The sequence below is a fragment of the Eptatretus burgeri genome, chromosome 16 (genome assembly GCF_056783735.1).
Source record: "Eptatretus burgeri isolate ZD-2024b chromosome 16, Ebu_testis_v1, whole genome shotgun sequence".
NCBI lineage: Eukaryota > Metazoa > Chordata > Myxini > Myxiniformes > Myxinidae > Eptatretus > Eptatretus burgeri.
This window is the reverse complement of record NC_140976.1, coordinates 42,562,144-42,584,177: the sequence shown is the minus strand read 5'-3', so window position 1 is coordinate 42,584,177 and position 22,034 is coordinate 42,562,144. Positions and strand designations below refer to the sequence as shown.

Sequence of the window (22,034 nt, the reverse complement as noted above, 5' to 3'; positions counted from 1 at the left end):
TGTGTAAGGGAGATGTCGGTCGGCATGTGTGAACATGCAGCCGCGTCTCCCGGTGTGAGTTTAATGGTGTGGAGTGTTAGCGTCGTAACACGCGGGAGTGCGTGTGTTGAATGGCGACGACGACGGCGACAGAAGAAAGAAAGCCGAGTAGCGGCTGTAGTCGTTTCGGGGACCGTGCCGGGTTCACCCAGCATTGAGCACGAGGTCCGTGCTGTGCAACGCACGAGGCCCCCACATGCTCGCTTGCGGGAATGAAGTCCCGGTCCGGAAACGCACGCGGTGGATTTGCCGATCCCGCGGACGGACAAAGTTTAGGCAGGATTATGGATTTGGACCGGACGAGTTCTCCACGCGATCGTGTGTGTTAAGCTCCAACGGGCAGCGCACATGTGTTCGCGTGGGGAACCCCTCGAGACGTGGGGCTTGTGTTTTTTTTTTATGCGCACGGTGACGTCATGGCTGCACATGGGGTTGGAATCCGGCAGGAGGGGTATCCCTGCCGGATGGTACCGTCCAAGGAGGGATGAGGTACACGTGCAGCTGCATGACGTCACGGGCAGGTGCAAAGTGCGCGAGCTGTGAGTTTCCGCGCTGGTGCTGCGCATGTAAAAAAAAAAAAAAAAAAAAAGCAAGCCTCACTTTCGGGTGCACAGGATTCCCTGGCAAGAGGTGGAAGACCCCCTTACCAGGGCACAGGATGGAAACTAGTTAGGGGGAAGGGTTAGCTTAGCTAGACCGACTTCATGGGGCAGGGGTAAGTCCTCATGGAGTCCGTGGAATGGATTAGTTAGAGGGATTGTAACGAGATTTAAGTTGGGAAAGTTATTTTAGAGATTTGGAGACAGTGACTGACAGTGAGTGTGTAGAGGGGACGTAGTTTAGCTACGTAGTGTTAAAAGGAACGTGCTACTAGTGTAAGGGATGACGTGGGAGCACGAGTTAGTTAGGGGATGCAGATAGAAGGATGGCAGAGTTCAGCGGTGAGTGTGTTGAAGAGTTGGTGAGTGAAGTGGAAGCATGTGCTTGGTGAGTGAGTGAGGCCAGCGGGTCTGTGTGAATGGAGCGAATGGGGACTGCATGGTGCGATGAGTGATTGGGGGGGAGGAGTGACTCCCGCCCAAGGGACCCCGGGGTCAGTGTAAAGTGAGTTAGGGGGTTAGTCAAATTTACAAAATGGAGGTCGTTTTGTTGTTGGTGGGGGTGTAGGCTCGAAACCCGTTTGGAGGGGTGCAGGAGCCCTGTTGACGGGCTGGGAGCGTGGCTGCGAAAGGTGAGTATCGCTGAGTGGGTACCCCGGGCACCAGGCTAGTCGGCCGTAGTAGGCCAAGGGCCCATGGGGGGCCGGGATAGCGTAGTGGGCACGGGTGCGCCTGCTTGGTGCGGGGGCCCGGGGCGCCATTAGCCGTGTGGGCAGTGTTGTGGGCACGGGTGACCCTCGGAAAGGGGCCTGGGAAGCCAGCCTGCCACGTGTGCGTTTCAGGGGAGGTGCCATGGGGGGCACTCCCCGGTGTTAGGGAGCTGGTAGGCTCGGAGGCAGTGTAGTGCCCGGGGGTGCCATAGCAGGAGATTCGGCAGAGGGTCGTGCCTGCCAAAGGGGGCCACGTGTCCCAGCCATGAGACCGTGTGAGGGCACGGAGAGAAAATTGGGGGGCGAGGCCCGAAATTGTGAGGACACCAACACAGGCGACGGGAATCTGGGTTTATAGAACCAATAGTTTAAGCGAGAGGCGCTTGTTGAAAGCCCCGGGGTAGTTTAACAGTTAAATGGATAGGGTAGAATAGGAAGTGTACCCCTCCGCACCATCCATCCCCTCGCTCTCGTTGTGGGCCGCTGGACCCACTTTGTGTTATAGATCGCTGAAGTCTGGGGAGGCCATTCTGAGGCTTCGTTGGGCCTCGACACAGGACGCTAGCTCTCCCTTATTCCCCTCCGGGAAGGGAACGTAGGGGTTGGGAGTAGGCTAGGTGACAGGATAGGTTAGCCGAACAAGGACAGTAAAGGGGGTTAGGGGACGATTTATAGTGGGGAAGTAAAAATAAAAAAAAATAAGTTGGGGCTGAATTGGGGTTTGACAAATTAAGGGAGTGGGTATAGACAGTGACAGGCAAAGGCGATAGGTTGGGAGAGAGACCGTAGGGTAGGTCCGAGCCCGCCTTCCGAGTGGCCAGCACCACCGCACTCCCTCCACCAACCTCCACTGAACGGCAAAGGCTGGCCAGCTTCATCTGCTGGCTGCGTTGCTGCAAGGCCGAGGCCGGCCAACTTCATCGGCAGCTGTTGTTTTGCTGCAAGGCCTGTGCCGGCTGGATCGGCTGCAGCTGCTGTGCTGCAAGGCCTGTACCGGCCGGATCGTCTGCAGCTGTTTTCTGCAAGGCCTGTGCCGGCCAGTTCATCTGCCGGCTGTGTTTGCCTGCAGCGGCCTTCTTCTGCAGGCTGTGTTTGCCTGCTGCCTTTGCCATGCCATGCCCACAGCCCCTGTTCACCAGCCCCCGTTCAATTTTGCTTTGCCCCCCTGTTCATTGCCATGTGCGCCAGGATCAGAAAGCAACAGTTTGCAAGCTGCAAGAACTGCCTTGTTGGCAGCTACAACACGGGCCTGCAGTGGCGGCCCGTGCACCGTGTTTGTGTCCATCCATCCATCTGTTGTGTTCATTGCGTGTGCCACTTGAGCTGGCACGGAGACTGCGTTTGTGCAGCCCATGCACCGTTGTTTTTCACTGTGTTCAGTTTCAAAAGGGAAGGCCTTGGACTGCGAGTGAGCAGCCGGCCACGTTCCCCATCACCTGCATTGTTTGAGCCGAGCAGCCTGGCTCCCTGCTAACTGCTTTCTTTTTGCAGAGTTCATTGATCCTGGGCCATGGTTTAGTGTAAAATTTGTAAGTTAAGGTAAGATGTACTGTAAATATGAGTGCGCCCCCGGCATGTCTGTCCTAGCGCCGGCAATTTTATTTAAGTCGTCCGTGTGAGTGAGTTTGTTTAGGTAGTTACTCAGCCCTCAGGTTATTTATTTTGGGGACACGAATACCATGAATGTCGCACTCAGGGATCCGTAGGTAAAATGTACTAGGGGAAAACTACACATGATGGCACACGAAAATTTGACGACTCGGGACGAGTCTGTAAAAAGGGGAGGGGGTAGTGTTGTGGTTGACGAAATTCGCAAACCACCATTCAGGTCCCTTAGGTGAGATATCTCTGTAAGTATATGTGTAGTTAGGCCCAAACCCGTTGTTTCGAGGGAATAAATGTCATTCATTCGGGCTGCGACCCCTCTATATAGCCGTTTTTCTTTTACTATCTTTATTTTGGACCAGCCGCCATTACCACCATTACTACCACCACCAACCACGTCTCAACAGCCATCACACAACAACCACCAACCACAACGCCGCTTCACAACAACAGCCACGACCTTTACCGTCACAACTCGCCCTCGCAACCATCGCATCACCATCATTCCCGCGCCGCTTGTGGGCACCGATACTGGACTCGTGCAGGGCGCGCACCGAGCAGCGGGTGCAGAAACACCACAGCCTTTCTGAGGAAATCGGATCAAAAACGACTCACGCCCACTTCTGTTCCGTCCTATCGGCGAGCGTGGGGCGATTTGGCCCCGCCTCCAGGTGCGTCGGAGTGTGGTCGCTATATGCAGATTCGCGGATCAAAAAGCATTCACGCCCACTTTTCCTCTGTCCAATGGGGAGCCAGCCAGAGGTAAAGGGTCGAAGGTGAAGGAGCGAGGCCACGGGGGCTATAAAGGGCCGCGTTCGCTCGCCAAACAGCTCAGTTCGGAGTTGAGTTGGGAAGAGCCAGTCAAGAGAGGAGTCGGAGAAGGCAGTTGGACGGAGCTGTGGAGAGTTGGAGAGGTGGCGGCGGCGAAGGCAGTCGAGGGGGTGCTCGTGTCAGAGTCGGGGAGCTGCGGAGAGGAGAGGCCGGTAACGCGACCGAGGTCGTGGTGGAGACGCTCGTCGCGGGACCCGAGCCAGCGAGATATCCTCCTTCCCCCGAGCATCAACAACCCCCTCCTGTTTCCCCCCGCGCTGAGATAGTGCGAGAAGGGGGCCCCGTTCCCACCCCATTCCAGACACTGTCCGCGAGGCCCGCGGAGTCAGGGCGCCACCGCCATTTTGCGGCTCATCAGACGGGTAGGCCCGACGCGGTCTCGGCCCCAGGCCCGTCTGCCCCCATCATCCTTGAGGGTGGTCCTTTTCTTTTGCTTTGAGTATATGTGTTGTCGGCGCAGTCTGTGAAGTAAAACTGTATAAGTGTTGCCGTGTGCTCGGTAGTCGGTTAGCTCTGCATTGTGTTTTGCTTTTACATTTGCTTTTTGTGCATTATTGTGTGTTTCTTCTTCTTTTACATTTGCTTTTGGTGTATAATTGTATATGTGTGCTATCCGTGTGCCATCGCGAAATAAATGTGCTTTATGTTGAACTGTTTTCCCGTTTCGCTTCGTCTTTTCCTTTATTGAATCTCCATCTTACTTCACGTAAAGGGTTGGTCGTGGGCTAAAACACCCGATAATTAATCGAACCGTTGGGGTTGACGATAACACCGCTCGGTTATCCCGATAGTACGGAACAGGTCGCTTAAAGTGGCCCGTGTCCGAAGTCGACCTGCGGCGAGGTGCGATCGCCCGGTCTACCCTCTGTGTGGGTACTTAGGTAGGTCGAATTTGGCGAGCAACCCTATCCCACGCGGGGGGCCGATTGGCACGATTGTGGTGAGGCCGAAAGGCCCACCCGTGACTAGTTCCCGGCGTTAGTCCGAGAGGGTCACGACGGGATTGTCCGTCCGGTGGGCGACGTGCTGCGATTCGAGTTACGTGGCCGTCCGCACGCCGGCGGGCGCGAATCCGCAACAATATATATATATATATATATATATATATATATATATATATATATATATATATATATATATATATATATATATATATATATATATATATATATATATATAATACATATACACATATATATATATATATATATATATATATATGTAATAATATATATATGTATATATATGTAATAATATATATATATGTATATATATATATATATATATATGTATATATAAATAATTACCGTATATGTTGTCCTGTCCAGGCCAGTTAAGACCGACCTGAAAGAATAACCGAACAGTTCTACCTTGGAAGCGAACAGCCGAGTTCCCTGGAAATTATGGTGCGTGTGAGACGGGGGCGGCAAGCACGTACCAGAGGTGCTCACCAGCATGGAGGACAAGGGTTTATACTCAAACCCACAACGAATAGACAGATACAGGCAATCTTAATAAATAGGGGTTTACTGAACATAAATCGAGTATTCCTGAGAAGAATAAAACAAAGCATAATAATGAAAATACATCAAAGCATGAGGTAATGAAACGTGAGGTAATTTACAGCCTCAAGTCGAGGTGCCTCGACACAATTACAAAAACGGACAAGGGGAAAAGATAAAACAAGAGAAAAATCCCTCCTTTATTCTGGCACTTAGCTTTGTCCGAGATGGTCTTTTAGAGCTTGATGATCGAACCGCGTCGTTCTGCATGGGAAGCTCGCAAAATGGTGCCGATTTGCACCAGGTCCGTTCACCAAAATGTACCAGGTCCGTTCACCATGATTGCCCACCTTCCTCCTCGATCAAACGACGAGACGATTTCTGAGGCCCCTTGATAAAGCCACGAGGCATGCTCTTCTTCCCTCCTCAGAAACGTACATGCTTCACGACTCAGCCGAACAGTCAATGTCTCGTGTTTTGCTCCAGCGTGTGAACAAATTTGCCTCAACACAAACACGAGAATCGTGCAGCCTTCTTCACCGTGTCAAGGGGAAGCCAGCAACCTAGATCCTTTTGCCTCCAATCACATACCTCACCAACTCTCATCTCCTCTGAACTTCTGAACCGCATGCCCATCCATCATCCACCCCAGGGGCATGGTTTGCTTGTTGTTAGTCCTGTAGGTGGGGTTTTTGCCTGCTTCTAATGTTCGACCCAGTTGTTATTTTTTGAAGAATGTGATTCCTTTTTATCGCTGGTTTTGTAAATGCAAGGAAAAGTTCACAGGGGGCAATCACTGACTGGATGAAATTATCCTTAAACCCTCCCTAATTAACACAACACCACCACCCCTCCCCCATGCGGTGACACATAACAACTTAAGCTGAGAGTTTCCCAACTTAAATTACATCGATATGTCTCATGATCGTCCACGGACCATGCAACTCTATACAATCATACGTTTACAATGAAGTTCCTCCATCTACCCCACAGGAATAACAATATATACCATATATACATATATATATATATATATATATATATATATATATATATATATATATATATATATTTGAAAGTGTGTCTGTCTGTGTGTGTTTCTCTGTGATCTATGCACACGAAAAGTACTGGACTGATCCTCACCAAACTTCACATGCTGACAGAACATGAACCCGGGAGTGTCCCGATGTAAAAGAATTGTACTTCCGACTTGCGGTTTCTGAATTATGACGTCATCACCTGATTGCGTAACGTTAATTTTTCAAGTTCAGCCGATTGACATGGGGCCAACGCCATTTGCAATAGAATGAAAAAATAATGCTACAGTCAATTGAAGACAATGACTTCCGACTTCCTGGTTTCCGAATTATGACATCATCACCTGATTGCGTAACGTTAATTTTTCAAGTTCAGCCGATTGACATGGGACCAACGGAATTTGCTAGAGAATGAGAATTAATACTACAGTCAATTGAAGACAATGACTTCCGACTTCCCGGTTTCCGAATTATGACGTCATCACCTGATTGTATAACGTTAATTTTTCAAGTTCAGCCGATTGACATGGGACCAACGGAATTTGCTAGAGAATGAGAATTAATACTACAGTCAATTGAAGACAATGACTTCCGACTTCCCGGTTTCCGAATTATGACTTATGCATTCGACACACTTGCAAAAATGATCGTATGTATATTATACCGTATAATGATATAATAATCATCTGTAAGTCATATTTTATTAACATTTTCTTTGTTCATTATTGTTATAGTCATGGTTATAAAAACCATTTTTATTGTTACTGTATAACGTTTTTACGTCACTTCGGACTGGATTTGGGATCAGTGATCAAATAATGTAAATCACGATTAAAAATTATTTTTTGATGATGCGGGAGTTATCTTTATTAAAATCAGTAGAGGAAATATACACCATGTCTGATATTTGGGTCTTTCATGTCTCTGACGATGCCTTTATCTCCAGGGACGCATCATTCCCCATGACAAAAACCGGAAACAAAAGGGTCATAGCCGACGACACGGATTCCAAATTGCCAAGGTATTGTGTTGTTGTTGTTGTTGTTGTTGTTTACTATTCTCTCATGTGCACACGTTGAGTATGAAGCTCACTACATTCGCTATTAAATGCTGTGTCGTGTATAAACACGATCGGGTTTGATTTCTATGTTGCGAATATTAAACGCTGTGCGGTGTATAAACACGATCGGGTTCGATTTCTAGGTTGTGAATATTAAACGCTGTGTGGTGTATAAACACGATTGGGTTCGATTTCTATGTTGCGAATATTAAACGCTGTGCGGTGTATAAACACGATCGGGTTTGATTTCTAGGTTGTGAATATTAAACGCTGTGCGGTGTATAAACACGATTGGGTTCGATTTCTATGTTGTGAATATTAAACGCTGTGTGGTGTATAAACACGATCGGGTTTGATTTCTATGTTGTGAATATTAAACGCTGTGCGGTGTATAAACACGATCAGGTTCGATTTCTATTTGTGAATATTAAACGCTGTGCGGTATATAAACACGATCGGGTTTCATTTCTATCTTGCGAATAAAAAATAATTGAATAAATAAATAAACACTTCCGGTCATGATCTCCCGGCATGCATCATTCCCCATGACAAAAACCGGAAGCAAAAGGATCATAGCCGACGACACGGATTCCAAATTGCCAGGGTATTGTGTTGTTGTTGTTTCCTTTTCTCTCATGTGCACGCGTTGAGCATGAAGCTCTCACTACGTTCGCTATTATACACTTTTCGTTGAGAACAGTAGTGGATCAATACACGCTGCCTCAACCCAATATGTTCATATTATATGTACACATGCGATGCAGAGGACCTAATAATATATTTCTAATATTTCCTCGCTAAATATATATATTTCTAATATTTCCTCGCTAAATATAGTCGATACGGCGTCCATGGTATTTGATACACTATCATAGGCCTTATTTACATCAACAAAAACCTATAGAGGTCATCTATTATACACATTTCCTTGAGAACAAGAGTTCATCAGTATCAGTACATGCTACCTCACATCAATAGAGGTCTTCTAATATACACTTTCGCTGAAGTGGAGATATTTTTTCCCGAGCAATTCCTCATCATCAAGCAGGTTTCCTCATCAAATCCTCACCAATTCCTCATCCATTTCGCATCCATTCCTCATCATCAAGCATTTACCTTAGCAATAGGACCAGTTCCTCTATCAGGAGATCGTGCTAAAATAAAGTGACTATTTACTTTTGTATAGTGGCAAAAGGTTGGTTGTGCTCATTCCCGCGGACCAGGCTGGGTCATGCCCGGCGTATAAATTAAGTCGCAAATGATGACATGAAACCAGCCTCACATTGTTGAGGAATTATGGTTTTTTTTTATCTGATGCGGCAATAAATCTTAACATTTTTGAACTCGAGTCTTCTGCATATAAAACATGGCGGGGAAAATATAATATTATAGTGGTGATGAAAAAAAATAATAATGGTGGCAGCCTCTAAAATTTTACAATAAACTGTGACATATACTCCTTCAGACCCGCCGTCATCCACGGGATTCCTGTGCGGAGCACGGGTATCCCTGCTAGTATATATATATATATATATATATATATATATATATATATATATATATATATATATATATATATATATATGTATATATATATATATATATATATATATATATATATATATATATATATATATATATATATATCTGTCTTTGAGCTACCAGCTTTCAACTATATCAGAAAAAAAAGAATATTGATGTAAGCTCCCATCAAATCTGTCCTTTGATTTGCAACCACATGTACCTACCTTTTGTGAATTCAAATTTGGTTGCTCCAGTGCAGTTTCCGAGTAAACCATTGCTGTATAAGCATGTGCCGGAAGTACTGTGAATTAGAAGGTTGGATACCATCTTCATATTTTGGTTGAACAGCGTGCTGACAAAAAGCTGGTTACCCACTGGAAGATAGACACAACTTTGGGTTCCCAGAGTGCAAAGCTGTCCATTTAATTTCCACCCCCAAGGAAAATCGCAGGAATGGATGTAAAGAACATCCACGTTGGTAAATATTGTTGCGACGACACAGAGTCTTGGATTTCCAGCTGGTACCTCTTCGGCAACACATATGCAGCCAACATCGTAATAGCCAATGTATTCTGTGAGAAAGAAACGGCACCATCAATTCACAAGTACTGTATCCAAAATGTGCCAGAAAAGTAGAATGAAGCATCCGTACAAAAAAATTATTTGATTTTGTATTATCATAGTAATACATATCGCAATACTGTATATTGAAAAAAGGATATATATGTATGTGTGTATATATATATATATATATATATATATATATATATATATATATATATATATATATATATATATATATATATATATATATATATATATATATATATATACGGTACACACACACACACACACACACATAGTTGCGGTTCCCGGAACCGCATGCATACAACAGATAGGTGTCCCAAGACAGTTATTCCATTATTATACGTGTAGATTGTCCCCTTCCTTTTGTTTAGCGGGACAACAAGGGAGTGCATTGCGATGATCTAATAGCTGGAGTTGCTTCAATCATTTTTTCCTTCATTTCATCCCCACTCTTCTTCTTTTTTGATTATTCCTGAGGCAAATCAGCCACGTGCGCCTTCGCTGTTAGGTGGGGCCTCATGGAGGCCAGCGCATGCGGCGTCGCAGTGGGGAAACTGCAACGCCAAGTCATGGTGTGCTAGTTGGTGCTGGACTATTAACTCGAGCTTCCGATGGTCTGCGGAGAATTGCCAATTGCATGAGAAAGGCATGCAAGTAAATACCTCTAAAGAGGCTGCACGAATGGTGTTTTTCACGGCACGGGAAACACGTCCAGCACGACGCCCACGCTGCACGAGACGCGTACGGAGGCCAATAAAGCCGGCTCCACGCCATGTTGGGCAGGATACGAGTGTGCGGGTAGAAGCGGCTTGTTCTTTTTTTAACCTCAATACCTGACACATATTTGTGTTCGCCCCCCCCCCCCCCCGCGCACACGCTAGCGGAGTCGTGTGAACACGAGCGCTGGCCACGTGCGTAATGGCGGAGCTGCACGCATAGCATGGAATGTGCTCGAAAGCACACACGTGTGCTGCTCGTGAGACGTGTACGGATTTGTCCATGATAGTGTACCTTCGGTCCTCGCTGGCAGTGGTGGATTCTCCGCGGATGGTGAACATCTTCTCGTCTCTGCGGCCAGCGAGGCTGCGATCGAGCCAGGGAATGTACAGTGCGGGCCACGCTGGCGCGTGAGGAACGAGCGCGTTGATCGACGCTGGTCGAATGCCTGAGCGGGGATGCGGGACCCTCGACCGGTCGCCCGGGGGGTTTTACAGGATGATTCGCGTGCCAATTTTGGTGTGGGCGATTCATGTCATCTCATGGGTTCGGAGCGCAATATTGCCGCTGTTTGAGATGGCCTTGCCGGAAACGAAGTGAGGCGGTTTGCGGCCCAAGCTAGCGCACCGCATGAGGGGTCGGGGCCAATCGGAGCACCCGATTCGGGTGATGACGTTTGGATTCTGCATGGCCCCTCCCCCCGAGCTGCGGGCCCTATAAAGGTCGGGGCAGTCCCTCTTGTCGTTGGTCTGTGTTTCCTGCTCCTCGTCTCTGCCCCCTCATCTCTGCCCACACCTCACCTCATCGACACCGCCACAACCCACCTCCTGCTATTCGACTCCGCCTCCTCGTCTCTGCCCACACGACGATGACCCCACCCGCTTGTCCCGCCTACTACTTACCCTCACCCTCTGGACTCCGTCCCTGCTCCACTCAAGCTCCTCCTTCACGAACAGTCTCCACACATGCGGCTTGGGCCAGAGACATCGCGCCCACTGTCGGGTACCACACCCCGGAGCATCTCCCCCGAAACGTATTGGTGGCATGTCGTACTATCGGGCGAACAAGTACCGAGATCATAGCCTCAACTCCCTCCCCCACCCCCCACCTCCCTGGTTGCAAAACTCCCTCTTCTTCGGGGTGTGTGTGTGTGTGTGCTGGTGCCTGCTTAAGCAAGACTGCAGAAGATTGTTATCATTATTATTGTCATTATTTTCGCGTTGTCTGCTCAGTGTCCCCTTTTGTAAGTTGCCTGTTTATTGTTGCACCATCCGCTTCTTTCTATCTCTGCACACCAAACAACAATAAATCTTCACTGTGCCACATATCTTTCCTCGCCTGATGTAAATAAATAATTATCATTAGGAATGTTCCCAGCTCGTCTTTGTGTTTACTTCCATTGATCCAGCATGGTCCAATTCCTAGTTTAGCCGGGAATTTATTCCCAACAATCCGTTCCTTTTAGCCGGTACATCCTTGGCTGTGTCGCTCGGCTGCATCCGATCCGGTAAAGTGATCTGGTCGGGTAGAGTGATCCTGTTCGGACAAGGCGTACCGAGGGCGTGTTCCCTGGTAATAAAACCACGTGATCAAGTAGAGAACCCGATTAATCCATAAATGGGAGGACCCTAGGTCACGCGGTTGAGTTATTGGCATCCACGGTCGGTTAAGCGACCCGCCCGCCGCACCAGGAATTATCCGTGTGCGACGGCCTACAATTCCGGGGAGTCTGGTGGGAACCGGCATAGCCCGCATAGAACCTAGTGGTCTTCTCACCCGACCCCCGGCCTGCAACAATATATATATATATATATATATATATATATATATATATATATATATATATATATATATATATACACAGATATATATATATATATATATATATATATATATATATATATATATATATATATATATATATATATACATATATCTGTGTATACCCACATATATAGATAGATAGATATATATATATATATATATATATATATATATATATATATATATATATACATATATCTGTGTATACCCACATATATATATATATATATATATATATATATATATATATATATATATATATATATATATATATATATATATATATATATATATATATATATATATATATATATATATATATATATATATACACACACATATATACATAAATACAAATGTATGATCGCATAATATATATAATTATTTCGATATATATATATATATATATATATATATATATATATATATATATATATATATATATATATACATATTATAAAAGGAGCCGTGTCTATCTGTCTGTCGTGTTCGAACTTGAGAATGGATTAACACATTTCATATAGTTACGGCTGTGGAAATTCACAATACACCATAAAGGTTCCTTAGATTCGCTATGCCGGTAAGTGAGTGTTCAGATAGGTTTCCCCACCGTTGTTTGGAGGGGCTTCTTCGTGTTCACCGGGCTGCGACCCTTTGAGATTGGGTTTTTCTTTATCTATCGTTATTTTGAACCTCCACACAAACAACCGCTGCCACCAACTACGCCACAACGCCAACCACGCTCAAATCACCCCCACAACAACCACCGCCATCTTCGCCACTACGCCCGCTTGAGAACGCCATCCTCCACGGTCCACGCTACGACGGTTTCCGCGTCGGGAACCGTCCGAGAACGCAGGCAGGATTGACAGAACAAAAGCTCTCGCGGAGCCTGTGGGGTTTTTCCCGCCTAATTTTCCCTCGCTTGATTCTTCCACCTGAATCCCCCGCGCTTGGTGTGAAGGAAAAGGGTGGGGCAGCTCGCTCCCGGTTGGTGGATGAACGGCGTGACGCGGACGGGAGTGAGAAACGCCCCTTTTTGGGAACCTTCTCGAAGGGAGGTGGAGTCAGTAGCGGGGTGGGCGAAGGGCGGAGCCCCGCGCTATAAAGGGCGGACGCGCGCGAGGCTCGCCCTCTTCTCGGTTCATGCTCGCCCCTGTCTCCCCGGTGGTCCAATCCGTCTTCCCCTCGCTCGTGGTCCGGCGAGCGGCCTGTTGGTGGAGACACGGATGGGAGGCGCAGCAGTGCCGGCTGTCTGGTGGACCTGCGCGTCCAGACGAGGGGTGCCGGAGAGGGTTCACCGGCCGCTTGGGAGGCCGGAACCAGGTGCGACCACGCTGACGGTCGTGGGAGAGGGACTTGACGGCCGCTGAAGGGAGGTCTTTTCCTGTTATTTTTGTATGCATGCTGTGGCACCGTCTCCTCTAAGTAAACCTGTTTAAGTGCTTGTACATAATAATTATAGTCGGTGGTAATGCTTTTTCCTTGCTTGCACACTGCATGACTGCCTTGCTTGTGATGTGTGTGAAGTGAATAAATGTCCTTGTGTGCAATGTACCCCGTTCGTCGTGTCTTATTTCCCTTTTGAAAAGCAATCTTGCATCGTGGAATGAGTAGTGGGTTTTGAACGCCCGGTAAAGAGAATCGCATCTGTCAAGGTCGGCGATAACACCGCTCGGTTATCACTGTAGTACGGAGCGGACCGCTTAAGCGGTTCGTGTACCAGGCCGACCTGTGGCGCGGTGCAGCCCCTCGGTAGGTTACCCGTGCGGGTACTTAGGCATATCGACATTTGGCGATTCACCCTCTTTTGCGTGGGTAGAATGCGGACTGGGCTGTGGTGAGGTTAAACCCCCACCCGTGACTGGTTACTGGCGGTAGTTCCAGGAGGGTCGTGACTGAATTGTCCGTCCGGTGGGCGACGCGGTTGCGATTGGGGTTACGCGGCCGATCGCACGCCGGCGGGCGCGAATTCGTAACAATATATATTGTTACGAATTTGGAAACCTATCGCACACAACATTCAGGTCCTAGAGATTAGTTATATCGGTAAGTATGTGTTTTATAGATAGCTTCCTTTCCCTTGTCTAATGGGTAAATAAATGTAAATGCGCTGTGAGTTACTTTGATCGGGTTTTTCTTTTATTTTTACACCTTCCCCTCACTCTGACCGGCGCCATTGTTCTTCGTGCGTTCAACCACAAACATGGGCGGGGAATCGCATCACCTCGGCTCGAGACTCCACCCAGAATGAGAGGGGTGGTCCCCCTTGGCCAATCAGGGACCTCACCACCTCAGATCGAGACCCCGCCCAGGATGGGAGGGGTGGGCCCCCCTGGCCAATCAGGGATCGCATCACCTCAGATCGAGAGTGGGGAGAGCTGAGACGTCCCCCACCCCCCTCCCCCCGAAACAGGGTGAATAAGGACATGGGCGCTCATCTTGGTGAAGTACTTCTGGTCTTGGAGCGCTCTTGTCTTGGTCATCGTCGTGGCCTTGGTGGTCACCATCGTGGTTGTCGTCTTGCAAGGTTCATCTTGCTGGGCTCGTCGAGGGCTGGTCTTATCTCATCTTGGTCGTCGTCCTCCTCCTCCTCCTCTGCGGATCGAGTCAGCTTGAAGACCACGTGAGGTGGACAGGTCAAAGATAGACCCTGGTCTTCAGCTCGCCTGTCCCTTCGAGCTGAAGTCCACAATAAAGGCTTCAGCCACCACTTCTTTTGGGTGTGTGCGTGTGTGTGTGTCCATGGGCCCGTCTGTTAAGTAGTAAACTGTTTAAGTGTTTTTGCGTGTATATAAGTGCATTATTAGTATTTGGTTTAGTTCTGCTCTGTGTTTCCCCTTTCCCTGTTGTAAATAAATATCCTGTTGTTGAATGTTCCAGTTCGTCCTCGTCCTTTCCTTCATTGACTTAACGTGCTGCGTGTTGGAGAAATAGTAAAAGCGGTTACGGCTGTAAGGGGACATTTGGACCGACGGATCTCGGTGATTAAACTGCTCGGATCGCACACGGGTCGAGCGTGAATACGGCTCGGCTCGTACGGGAGCCGTCGAGGGTGTGAAGACTCGGTAGATCGCCACGTGGTCTCTAGGTATTTTAAAGATTTGGCAAATAACCCTGTACCACGTTGCCGAAATATTGACGCTTCATGGTCCGAAAGGGACCCATACTTTCCAGACTTTTCTGAAAAGTACGATCTGAAATCCGGGCGATCAGTCGAGCCGATTCCACTGCTCCATCTAGCAGATGACGTCCGGCCCCACAACAATATATGTATATATATATATATATATATATATATATATATATATATATATATATATATATATACATACATATATATATTACATATATATACATATATATACATATATATATTACATATATATTACATATATATACATATATATACATATATATATATATATACATATATATATATATATATATATATTACATATATATATATATATATATATATATATATATATATATATATATATATATATATATATATATATATATATATATATATATATATATGATTGGGGCGGTTGGGATTACACATTCTTAAAGAAGAAGAAGGTGCTTTCCAACAAAAGTAAAAAACTAGATCAATTCTGCAAATTTTTTACTTTTGGTTGTAAGCGCCTCCTTCTTATATAAAATAGCCACTCAAGTGTTGCTTTGGCTTTGTGCTTCACGTCATTGTCATGCTGAAAGGTGATCTTCCGTCCCAATTTCAGCTTTCTTGCAGACGACAGCAGGCTTTCCTCTTGGATTTTTCTGTATTTTCCTCCATTCATTTTCCCTTCTATCATGACAAGTGCCCCAGTCCCTGCTGATGAGAAACATCCCCATCACATGATGCTGCCGCCACCATGATACACAGTAGGGATGGTGTTCTTTGAGTGATGTGCTGTGTTGGATTTGCGCCAAACGTAACGTTTTGCATTTAGGCCAAAAAATTCCATCTTGGTTTTGTCAGACCACAAAACTTTTTTGCCACATGGCTTCATAATCTCTGGAGTGATTTTGCATACCTCAAGCAGGACTCAAGGTGGGATTTTTTGAGTAATGGCTTCCTTCTTGGCACCCTACCATTCAGGCCAGACTTGTGGAGTGCTTGGGATATTGTTGTCACATGCACACAATGACCAGTCTTTGCCATAAAGGCATTTAGCTCTTTCAAAGTTGCCATTGGCCTCGTGGTGGCCTCTCTGATCAGTCTCCTCCTTGCTTGGTCATCCAGTTTGGAGGGAAAGCCTGATCTAGGCAGGGTCTTGGTGGTATCATAGGCCTTCCACTGCTTAATGATTGTCTTCACTGTGCTCCAAGGGATACTCAAGGCCTTTGAAACATTTTTCTACCCACCTCATTTATGCCTTTCCACAACTTTATTCTGGAGGTCTTTTGAAAGCTTATTTGTTCTCATGGTTGAGCCTTTGCTGTGAAATGCACGACTCAGCAGAGGAAACTTGCAGGAACAGCTGATTATATTCTGAAATAATCAAAATCAGTGCACTTTAACAAAAGTGGAGGTCACTTAACTTGGTATGTGATTTTGAAGGTGATTCGTTAAACGTAAGCTAATTTACAATTGCTATTCTCAGGGGGGAGTACACTTATCCAACCAAGATATTCTAATTTTGTATTTTTAATTAATTTTCTGAAATTTGTGGAATTTGCTTTTCATTTGGAAGTTGTTGGCTGCGATGTGTAAATAAAGGTTGAAAAAGTCTGGTTTTATGCAATATAATTCCAGACTATAAGTATATATATATATATATATATATATATATATATATATATATATATATATATATATATATATATATATATATATATATTGTTGCGGAAATGGCCCTTAGTGTGTTATTAAATATAGGATTAGCCCAGATCCCCCATTAAATGCATGTTTAGCCAGGTTGTTCGGTAATTGGATGTTACATGTGTGTCGGCGGTGTAGCAGGCTGTTCATTGTTCGTGCAGTGGTGGTGTACCGAGAGGTTCATCTTCTTCCTTCCACTCTCCGGACGACAGTCCCCGCCCAGCGCTCAGAGAGGGGGAGTGGCCAAGAGAACTGAGAGCGCCGGGAAGGCAAAGGTGGAGCTGAGAGTGCCGGGAAGGCTAGAGAAGCGAGCGCCGGGAAGGCGAGGGTAAAACTGAGAGGGCCGAGTTGTTGCGATCGGCTGTACGGGGGACGGCTGTGTCGGTTTTGCAATCGGCTTTCATGAGGAGCGAGCCAAAAGAAAGGCAGGGAAGGGACTGCATGAGGTCTGTCTGCCATCTGCCAAGGGAGTAACTGAGCCTGAGTGTGGAGTGAGGATTCTGCTGAATAGAAACGACAAGTGGGAGGCTGCAATCTGCTTTGAAAGAAACTGGCTGCTGTGTGAGTCAGCGATCGACTTTATGAGGAGGTCATCGACAGGTTCAACCTGCGTCTAACCACGGAGCCTTTGTCCTTACTCACGGCACGGCCCGAAACATCTCGACACGTCTTGTGGTCCCATCGATCCACCTGCGGAGCCCAACACCCCAATTTGCCCTAACCTAGTGAACAGGCCAGGCCCGACTTGTATGGTGGACCTCGTGAAAAGCCAGCTGGAGCATACCATAGATCTTTGGTCTTGGGCCGTCGACTTCGCGGGGTCTGGATGCGCCGAGGCTGCGTGCGCAAGCGTTGCCGGGAGAAGAAAAAAGGACGACGCCGCCATCTTGCCACGCTGCATGCTCGAGCTGGGTGCTTGAATCCGTTGACATCGGCTTGTCACGAGCCGCATTCGGGCCTTTGACACTTTTCCTCTCGTCCATGAAGCATCCCCAAGTACTCTGTGTCTTGTCTGCATGCTGTCCGTGTCTTGTCTGCATGCTGTCCGTGTCTTGTCTGCATGTTGTCTAAGGTTTATCTCGCTAGGGTTCCCTTCAAAACCCGTAATCCGTAGCTCCCTAGTTAAGAACGGGTTATAGATTAATTATAACATTGTCGTGAATGCTTTGCTTGCGTTGTGTTCCCCGATGTGTTCATAATAAATCTGGCTGAGTTATACGAGATTTGCCACCTTGAATTATTCGTGTCGTGCTGAGAAACAATTCGCTCGATTGGTATATAAAACCAAAATGGTTACAGACTGGCAGAATTCGCTCGGTCTCTGACAAAACCAGTCTGTAACCGGGGCTATTCCCCCAGCTGGCAAGGCACAGGTGTATTTTGGTATCGTGATCTGAGGCGCGTAACCCTAGAATTGTGCCGAACCAGCCAGCGTTATAACCCCGGAGTCGGCGGTGCTGTTAATTGACGTCCGAATCCTTAACACTGGCGTCAAGAGTCGGGTGCGAATCCCGCCACCGCTGAATCCATAACTATGTATATATATATATATATATATATATATATATATATATATATATATATATATATATATATATAAATATATATATATATATATATATATATATATATATGTATGTATGTGTGTATATATATATATATATATATATATATATATATATATGTATATATATATATATATATATATATATATATGTATATATATATGTATATATATATATATATGTATATATATATATATATATATATATATATATATATATATATATATATATATATATATATCTTCTTCTTCTTTCGGCTGCTCTCTTTAGGGGTCGCCATATACAGTATATGTATTTTTTTTTTTTTTGTTTGTCTGCACGCGCTAATCTCCTGAACAGTGAAAGATAGGAGGAAACCTCTGAAACAAAAAATGTCGGGATGGGCCCCGGGAAGTTTATGGGCTCGGTGGCGAGGCCCCTCAGCCAAGAGGGGGTTACACGGTAGTTTATTTTTAATGGGATTTTACGGCCGCAGCCACTGTTGAAATTGATTATGATGGCCGCGGCCGTAAAATCCCGTTAAATATAAACTACCGTCAAAAATCCACCCCCCCCCCCCGACCGAGGGGCTTCACCATCCAGCCTATAACCTTCCCAGGGCCTATTCCAACATTTTTTGTTTCCACCTCACCAACCCCCTTAGGCTATGACTGCCATGCCCCAATAGGGAACTGATACTGGGCTCGCATCAGACCGATGTTCAGAAGATTAAATTCATTCAAAAAGAACCCGGGCAGACTGGGTTAAGTCTGCTCTGTGTCCGCTTTCATAAGTTGCTTGTTTATTGTCACACCACACCTTTCTTCCCTACCTCTGCTTGCACACCCCAATAAATCTATTGATCGTACCACATGCCCTTCCTCACCTGCTTGTTAATAAATTACTATTAGAAATGTTTCCAGCTCGTTTTTGTCTTTTCCTTCATTGATCCAGCATGGTCCGTATCCTAGCTTAGCCAGGACTTTATTCCCAACGATCCGTTCCTTTTAGCCGGTACGTCCTTGGCAGTGTCGCTCGGCTGCATCCGATCTGGTAATGTGATCCGGTCTGGTAAAGTGATCCGGTTCAGACAAGGCGTACCGAGGGCGTGTTCCCTGGTAATTAAATCACGTGATTAATTGGGTAACCCGGTTATCCCATAAATGGGAGGACCCTAGGTCACGCGGTTGAGTTATTAACTTCCACGGTCGGTTAGCGACCAGGTGCATCACGGAATTATCTGTGTGCGACGGCCTACAATTCTGGGGAGTCTCGTGGGGAGCCGAGATAGCTCTTCCCCCTCGTGGTCTTCTCACCCGACCCCCCGGCCCGCAACAATATATATATATATATATATATATATATATATATATATATATATATATATATCTTACAGTAATCGATATGCATTGTATAAATTGATGAATCCATTCCCTTGCTTCTGAAATAATCATTGATTCATTTGATTTGTGAATGTGTTTAGTGAGTATGTTGTGCTGGTGTGGCACAACTTGGATGTAGTTTTTCATTAATAAGAGACAAGAGAAGACTCCACCTGTTATATTATATATTAGGTTAACTTAGTGCATGCCCAGCCAGTCAGAATTGCAAAAAAATCCAATCTTAACATAAATGGGAAAAAAGTCTGATTCACTAGTTTATAACATCAGCATTATTGCCAAGTGTGATAGGATATAAGATGTAAAGAGTTGATATTCAATCATCTTACCGCTCATCAGATTGTTTTGACTCGTTTCTAGAGCCAAGCCACTGAGAATAAGCTCGCTCATGGATGCCGTCGACAAAATGACAATATTTGTCGAGTATCCATTGAGGATAAACTTCAAGTTGTTGGTGTTGATCAGCTGAATCTTCAATTCCACCTTCCCAGAAGAGTCGACACTCGTCAACTTTTGCGTTTGAAAATTGCATAAATTGGCATTGCATTCATAGATCTCAAACAGAATGTAAGGTGGTCCATGTACAATGACCACATATGACTGGGGCATTGGTCCATAAGGAGGGTCCCTGCTGCGCATTTTCACCCACACAATCGGCGTATTTTTCGCTGATGTCATATCCACTTTAGCTAAAGAAGAAGAATAAGAAGAATAGAATTGTTAAGCATGTGTAGGCATTTATAATTATAAATGCTTTTTTCACCGACATTGCATTTTATCTTGATTAGTTTGTCAGGCATTTTTCACAAAATGCAATGATCTATCCATCCGTCCGGACCATACTCTGTACAGAGCGATGGTGCTGCTTAAACAGTCTCCTGGGCTATTGGGCACAATCCTGGAGAGGTCACCCCTTTAACACAGGATACTCAAATGGCTCAATCATTCCAGCAAGCTGGTACTCATTTTGCCGACCTCACAAGGATGACAGGCAGAGTCAACCCCACCTGGTATTAATTCAACGGAAAGTGAGATTTGAACTCATATCAGGATCCTAGGATCCCAAACCTAACCACCCTAACCATTAAGCCAACACTAGGCATACCTAATTAATGATACACTAATGTTTCTCAGCAAGTGAAACAGACAGGCACAAGTGCAAATGCTTGTACAGACAAACCTAAACATCATGCATATGTAATTTACTGGAGGTGTTTAAATATAGAAAGGATGAGATGTTTCCTTACCAGATAAAATCATATAATCGTTGTTCATCATATCTGCATTGATTGGAATGCTGTGCAAAGAATTTCCACCTGCAATGAAAAAAAAGATGATCACTTTATGGGTTCATAGTTATGTTGCTAATTACAAGAATGATTATGTTATATCTCGATTATAATACCAAGCTTGCACACTAAAAACTCGGCTCGCCGTCACACGATCCCTATGAAATTTCTGCGGCACTTAGCGGACATGCCGACAATGTTTGGGAAGTCTTGGCGTTCCATAGTACCACTTGCATTTTGCACAATGCGTATTTTTGTCATTCCCCGTGTACGGTCTGTCATCTGCTACCAGCTATGTTGTACTGCTATCCCGTGCATGTGCATGGGTATCTATTACCTTATTGCTTATTACCTTATTATTATTATTATTACCTTATTACTAGTATTATTACTAGTATTACCTTATTGCTCCAGAAGGATCATTAAACAAGCTGACCTTTCTATTTCTGTGGTCAGTCACTGGAAGAGATCAGTCTCTTGAACTTCTAAGCCTGACGACCATCAGGCATGACCTCTTCTGCGCTGACCATGCAAAGCCTGCTGGAGAATTGGCATACTCCGTCATTCCTTGAAAAATCAGAACTCGCAGCCTACAAGGCCTTTGTCCGTAGCTCAATGGCATACTGCTCTGTACTATGGGCCCGCGCTCCTGCATCACATCTGTCTCTCCTGGATTTTGTGGAATCTAAAGGTCTCAGGGATTGTTATCTCTATTTACTCGTATCAGAAGGTGGGGATGGGGGGGGGGGTTCTCCCAGAATTCAAAATCTCCACATCCTTTTTGGTAAAGGATCTTGATTCACAAACCAAACTGTGAAACTTCATTGTCATAGACTCGTTCCAAGGGTTCTTCAAAATCATCACTGAACCTCTGACAGCCTCCACTTGTAGCTCATTTAAAGTGATATTCCCCGGAATAATTTTATATAATCAG

The 22,034-nt window shown here is 45.5% G+C and overlaps 1 protein-coding gene across 2 annotated transcripts in view; it reads right to left on the bottom strand.

The window, feature by feature from the left end:
• The window catches only part of LOC147010959 (polycystin family receptor for egg jelly-like), a 217,149-nt gene that overhangs the window by 152,040 nt on the left and 43,075 nt on the right, over positions 1 to 22,034 (bottom strand). For both annotated transcript variants that reach the window (XM_085860350.1, XM_085860351.1), the window contains 3 exons: positions 21,059 to 21,127; positions 20,141 to 20,500; positions 9,132 to 9,479 (listed from right to left, as the gene is read on the bottom strand). In XM_085860350.1, the coding sequence (XP_085716476.1) occupies positions 9,132 to 9,479; positions 20,141 to 20,500; positions 21,059 to 21,127 (777 nt within the window). The remainder of the gene's footprint in view (positions 1 to 9,131; positions 9,480 to 20,140; positions 20,501 to 21,058; positions 21,128 to 22,034) is intronic.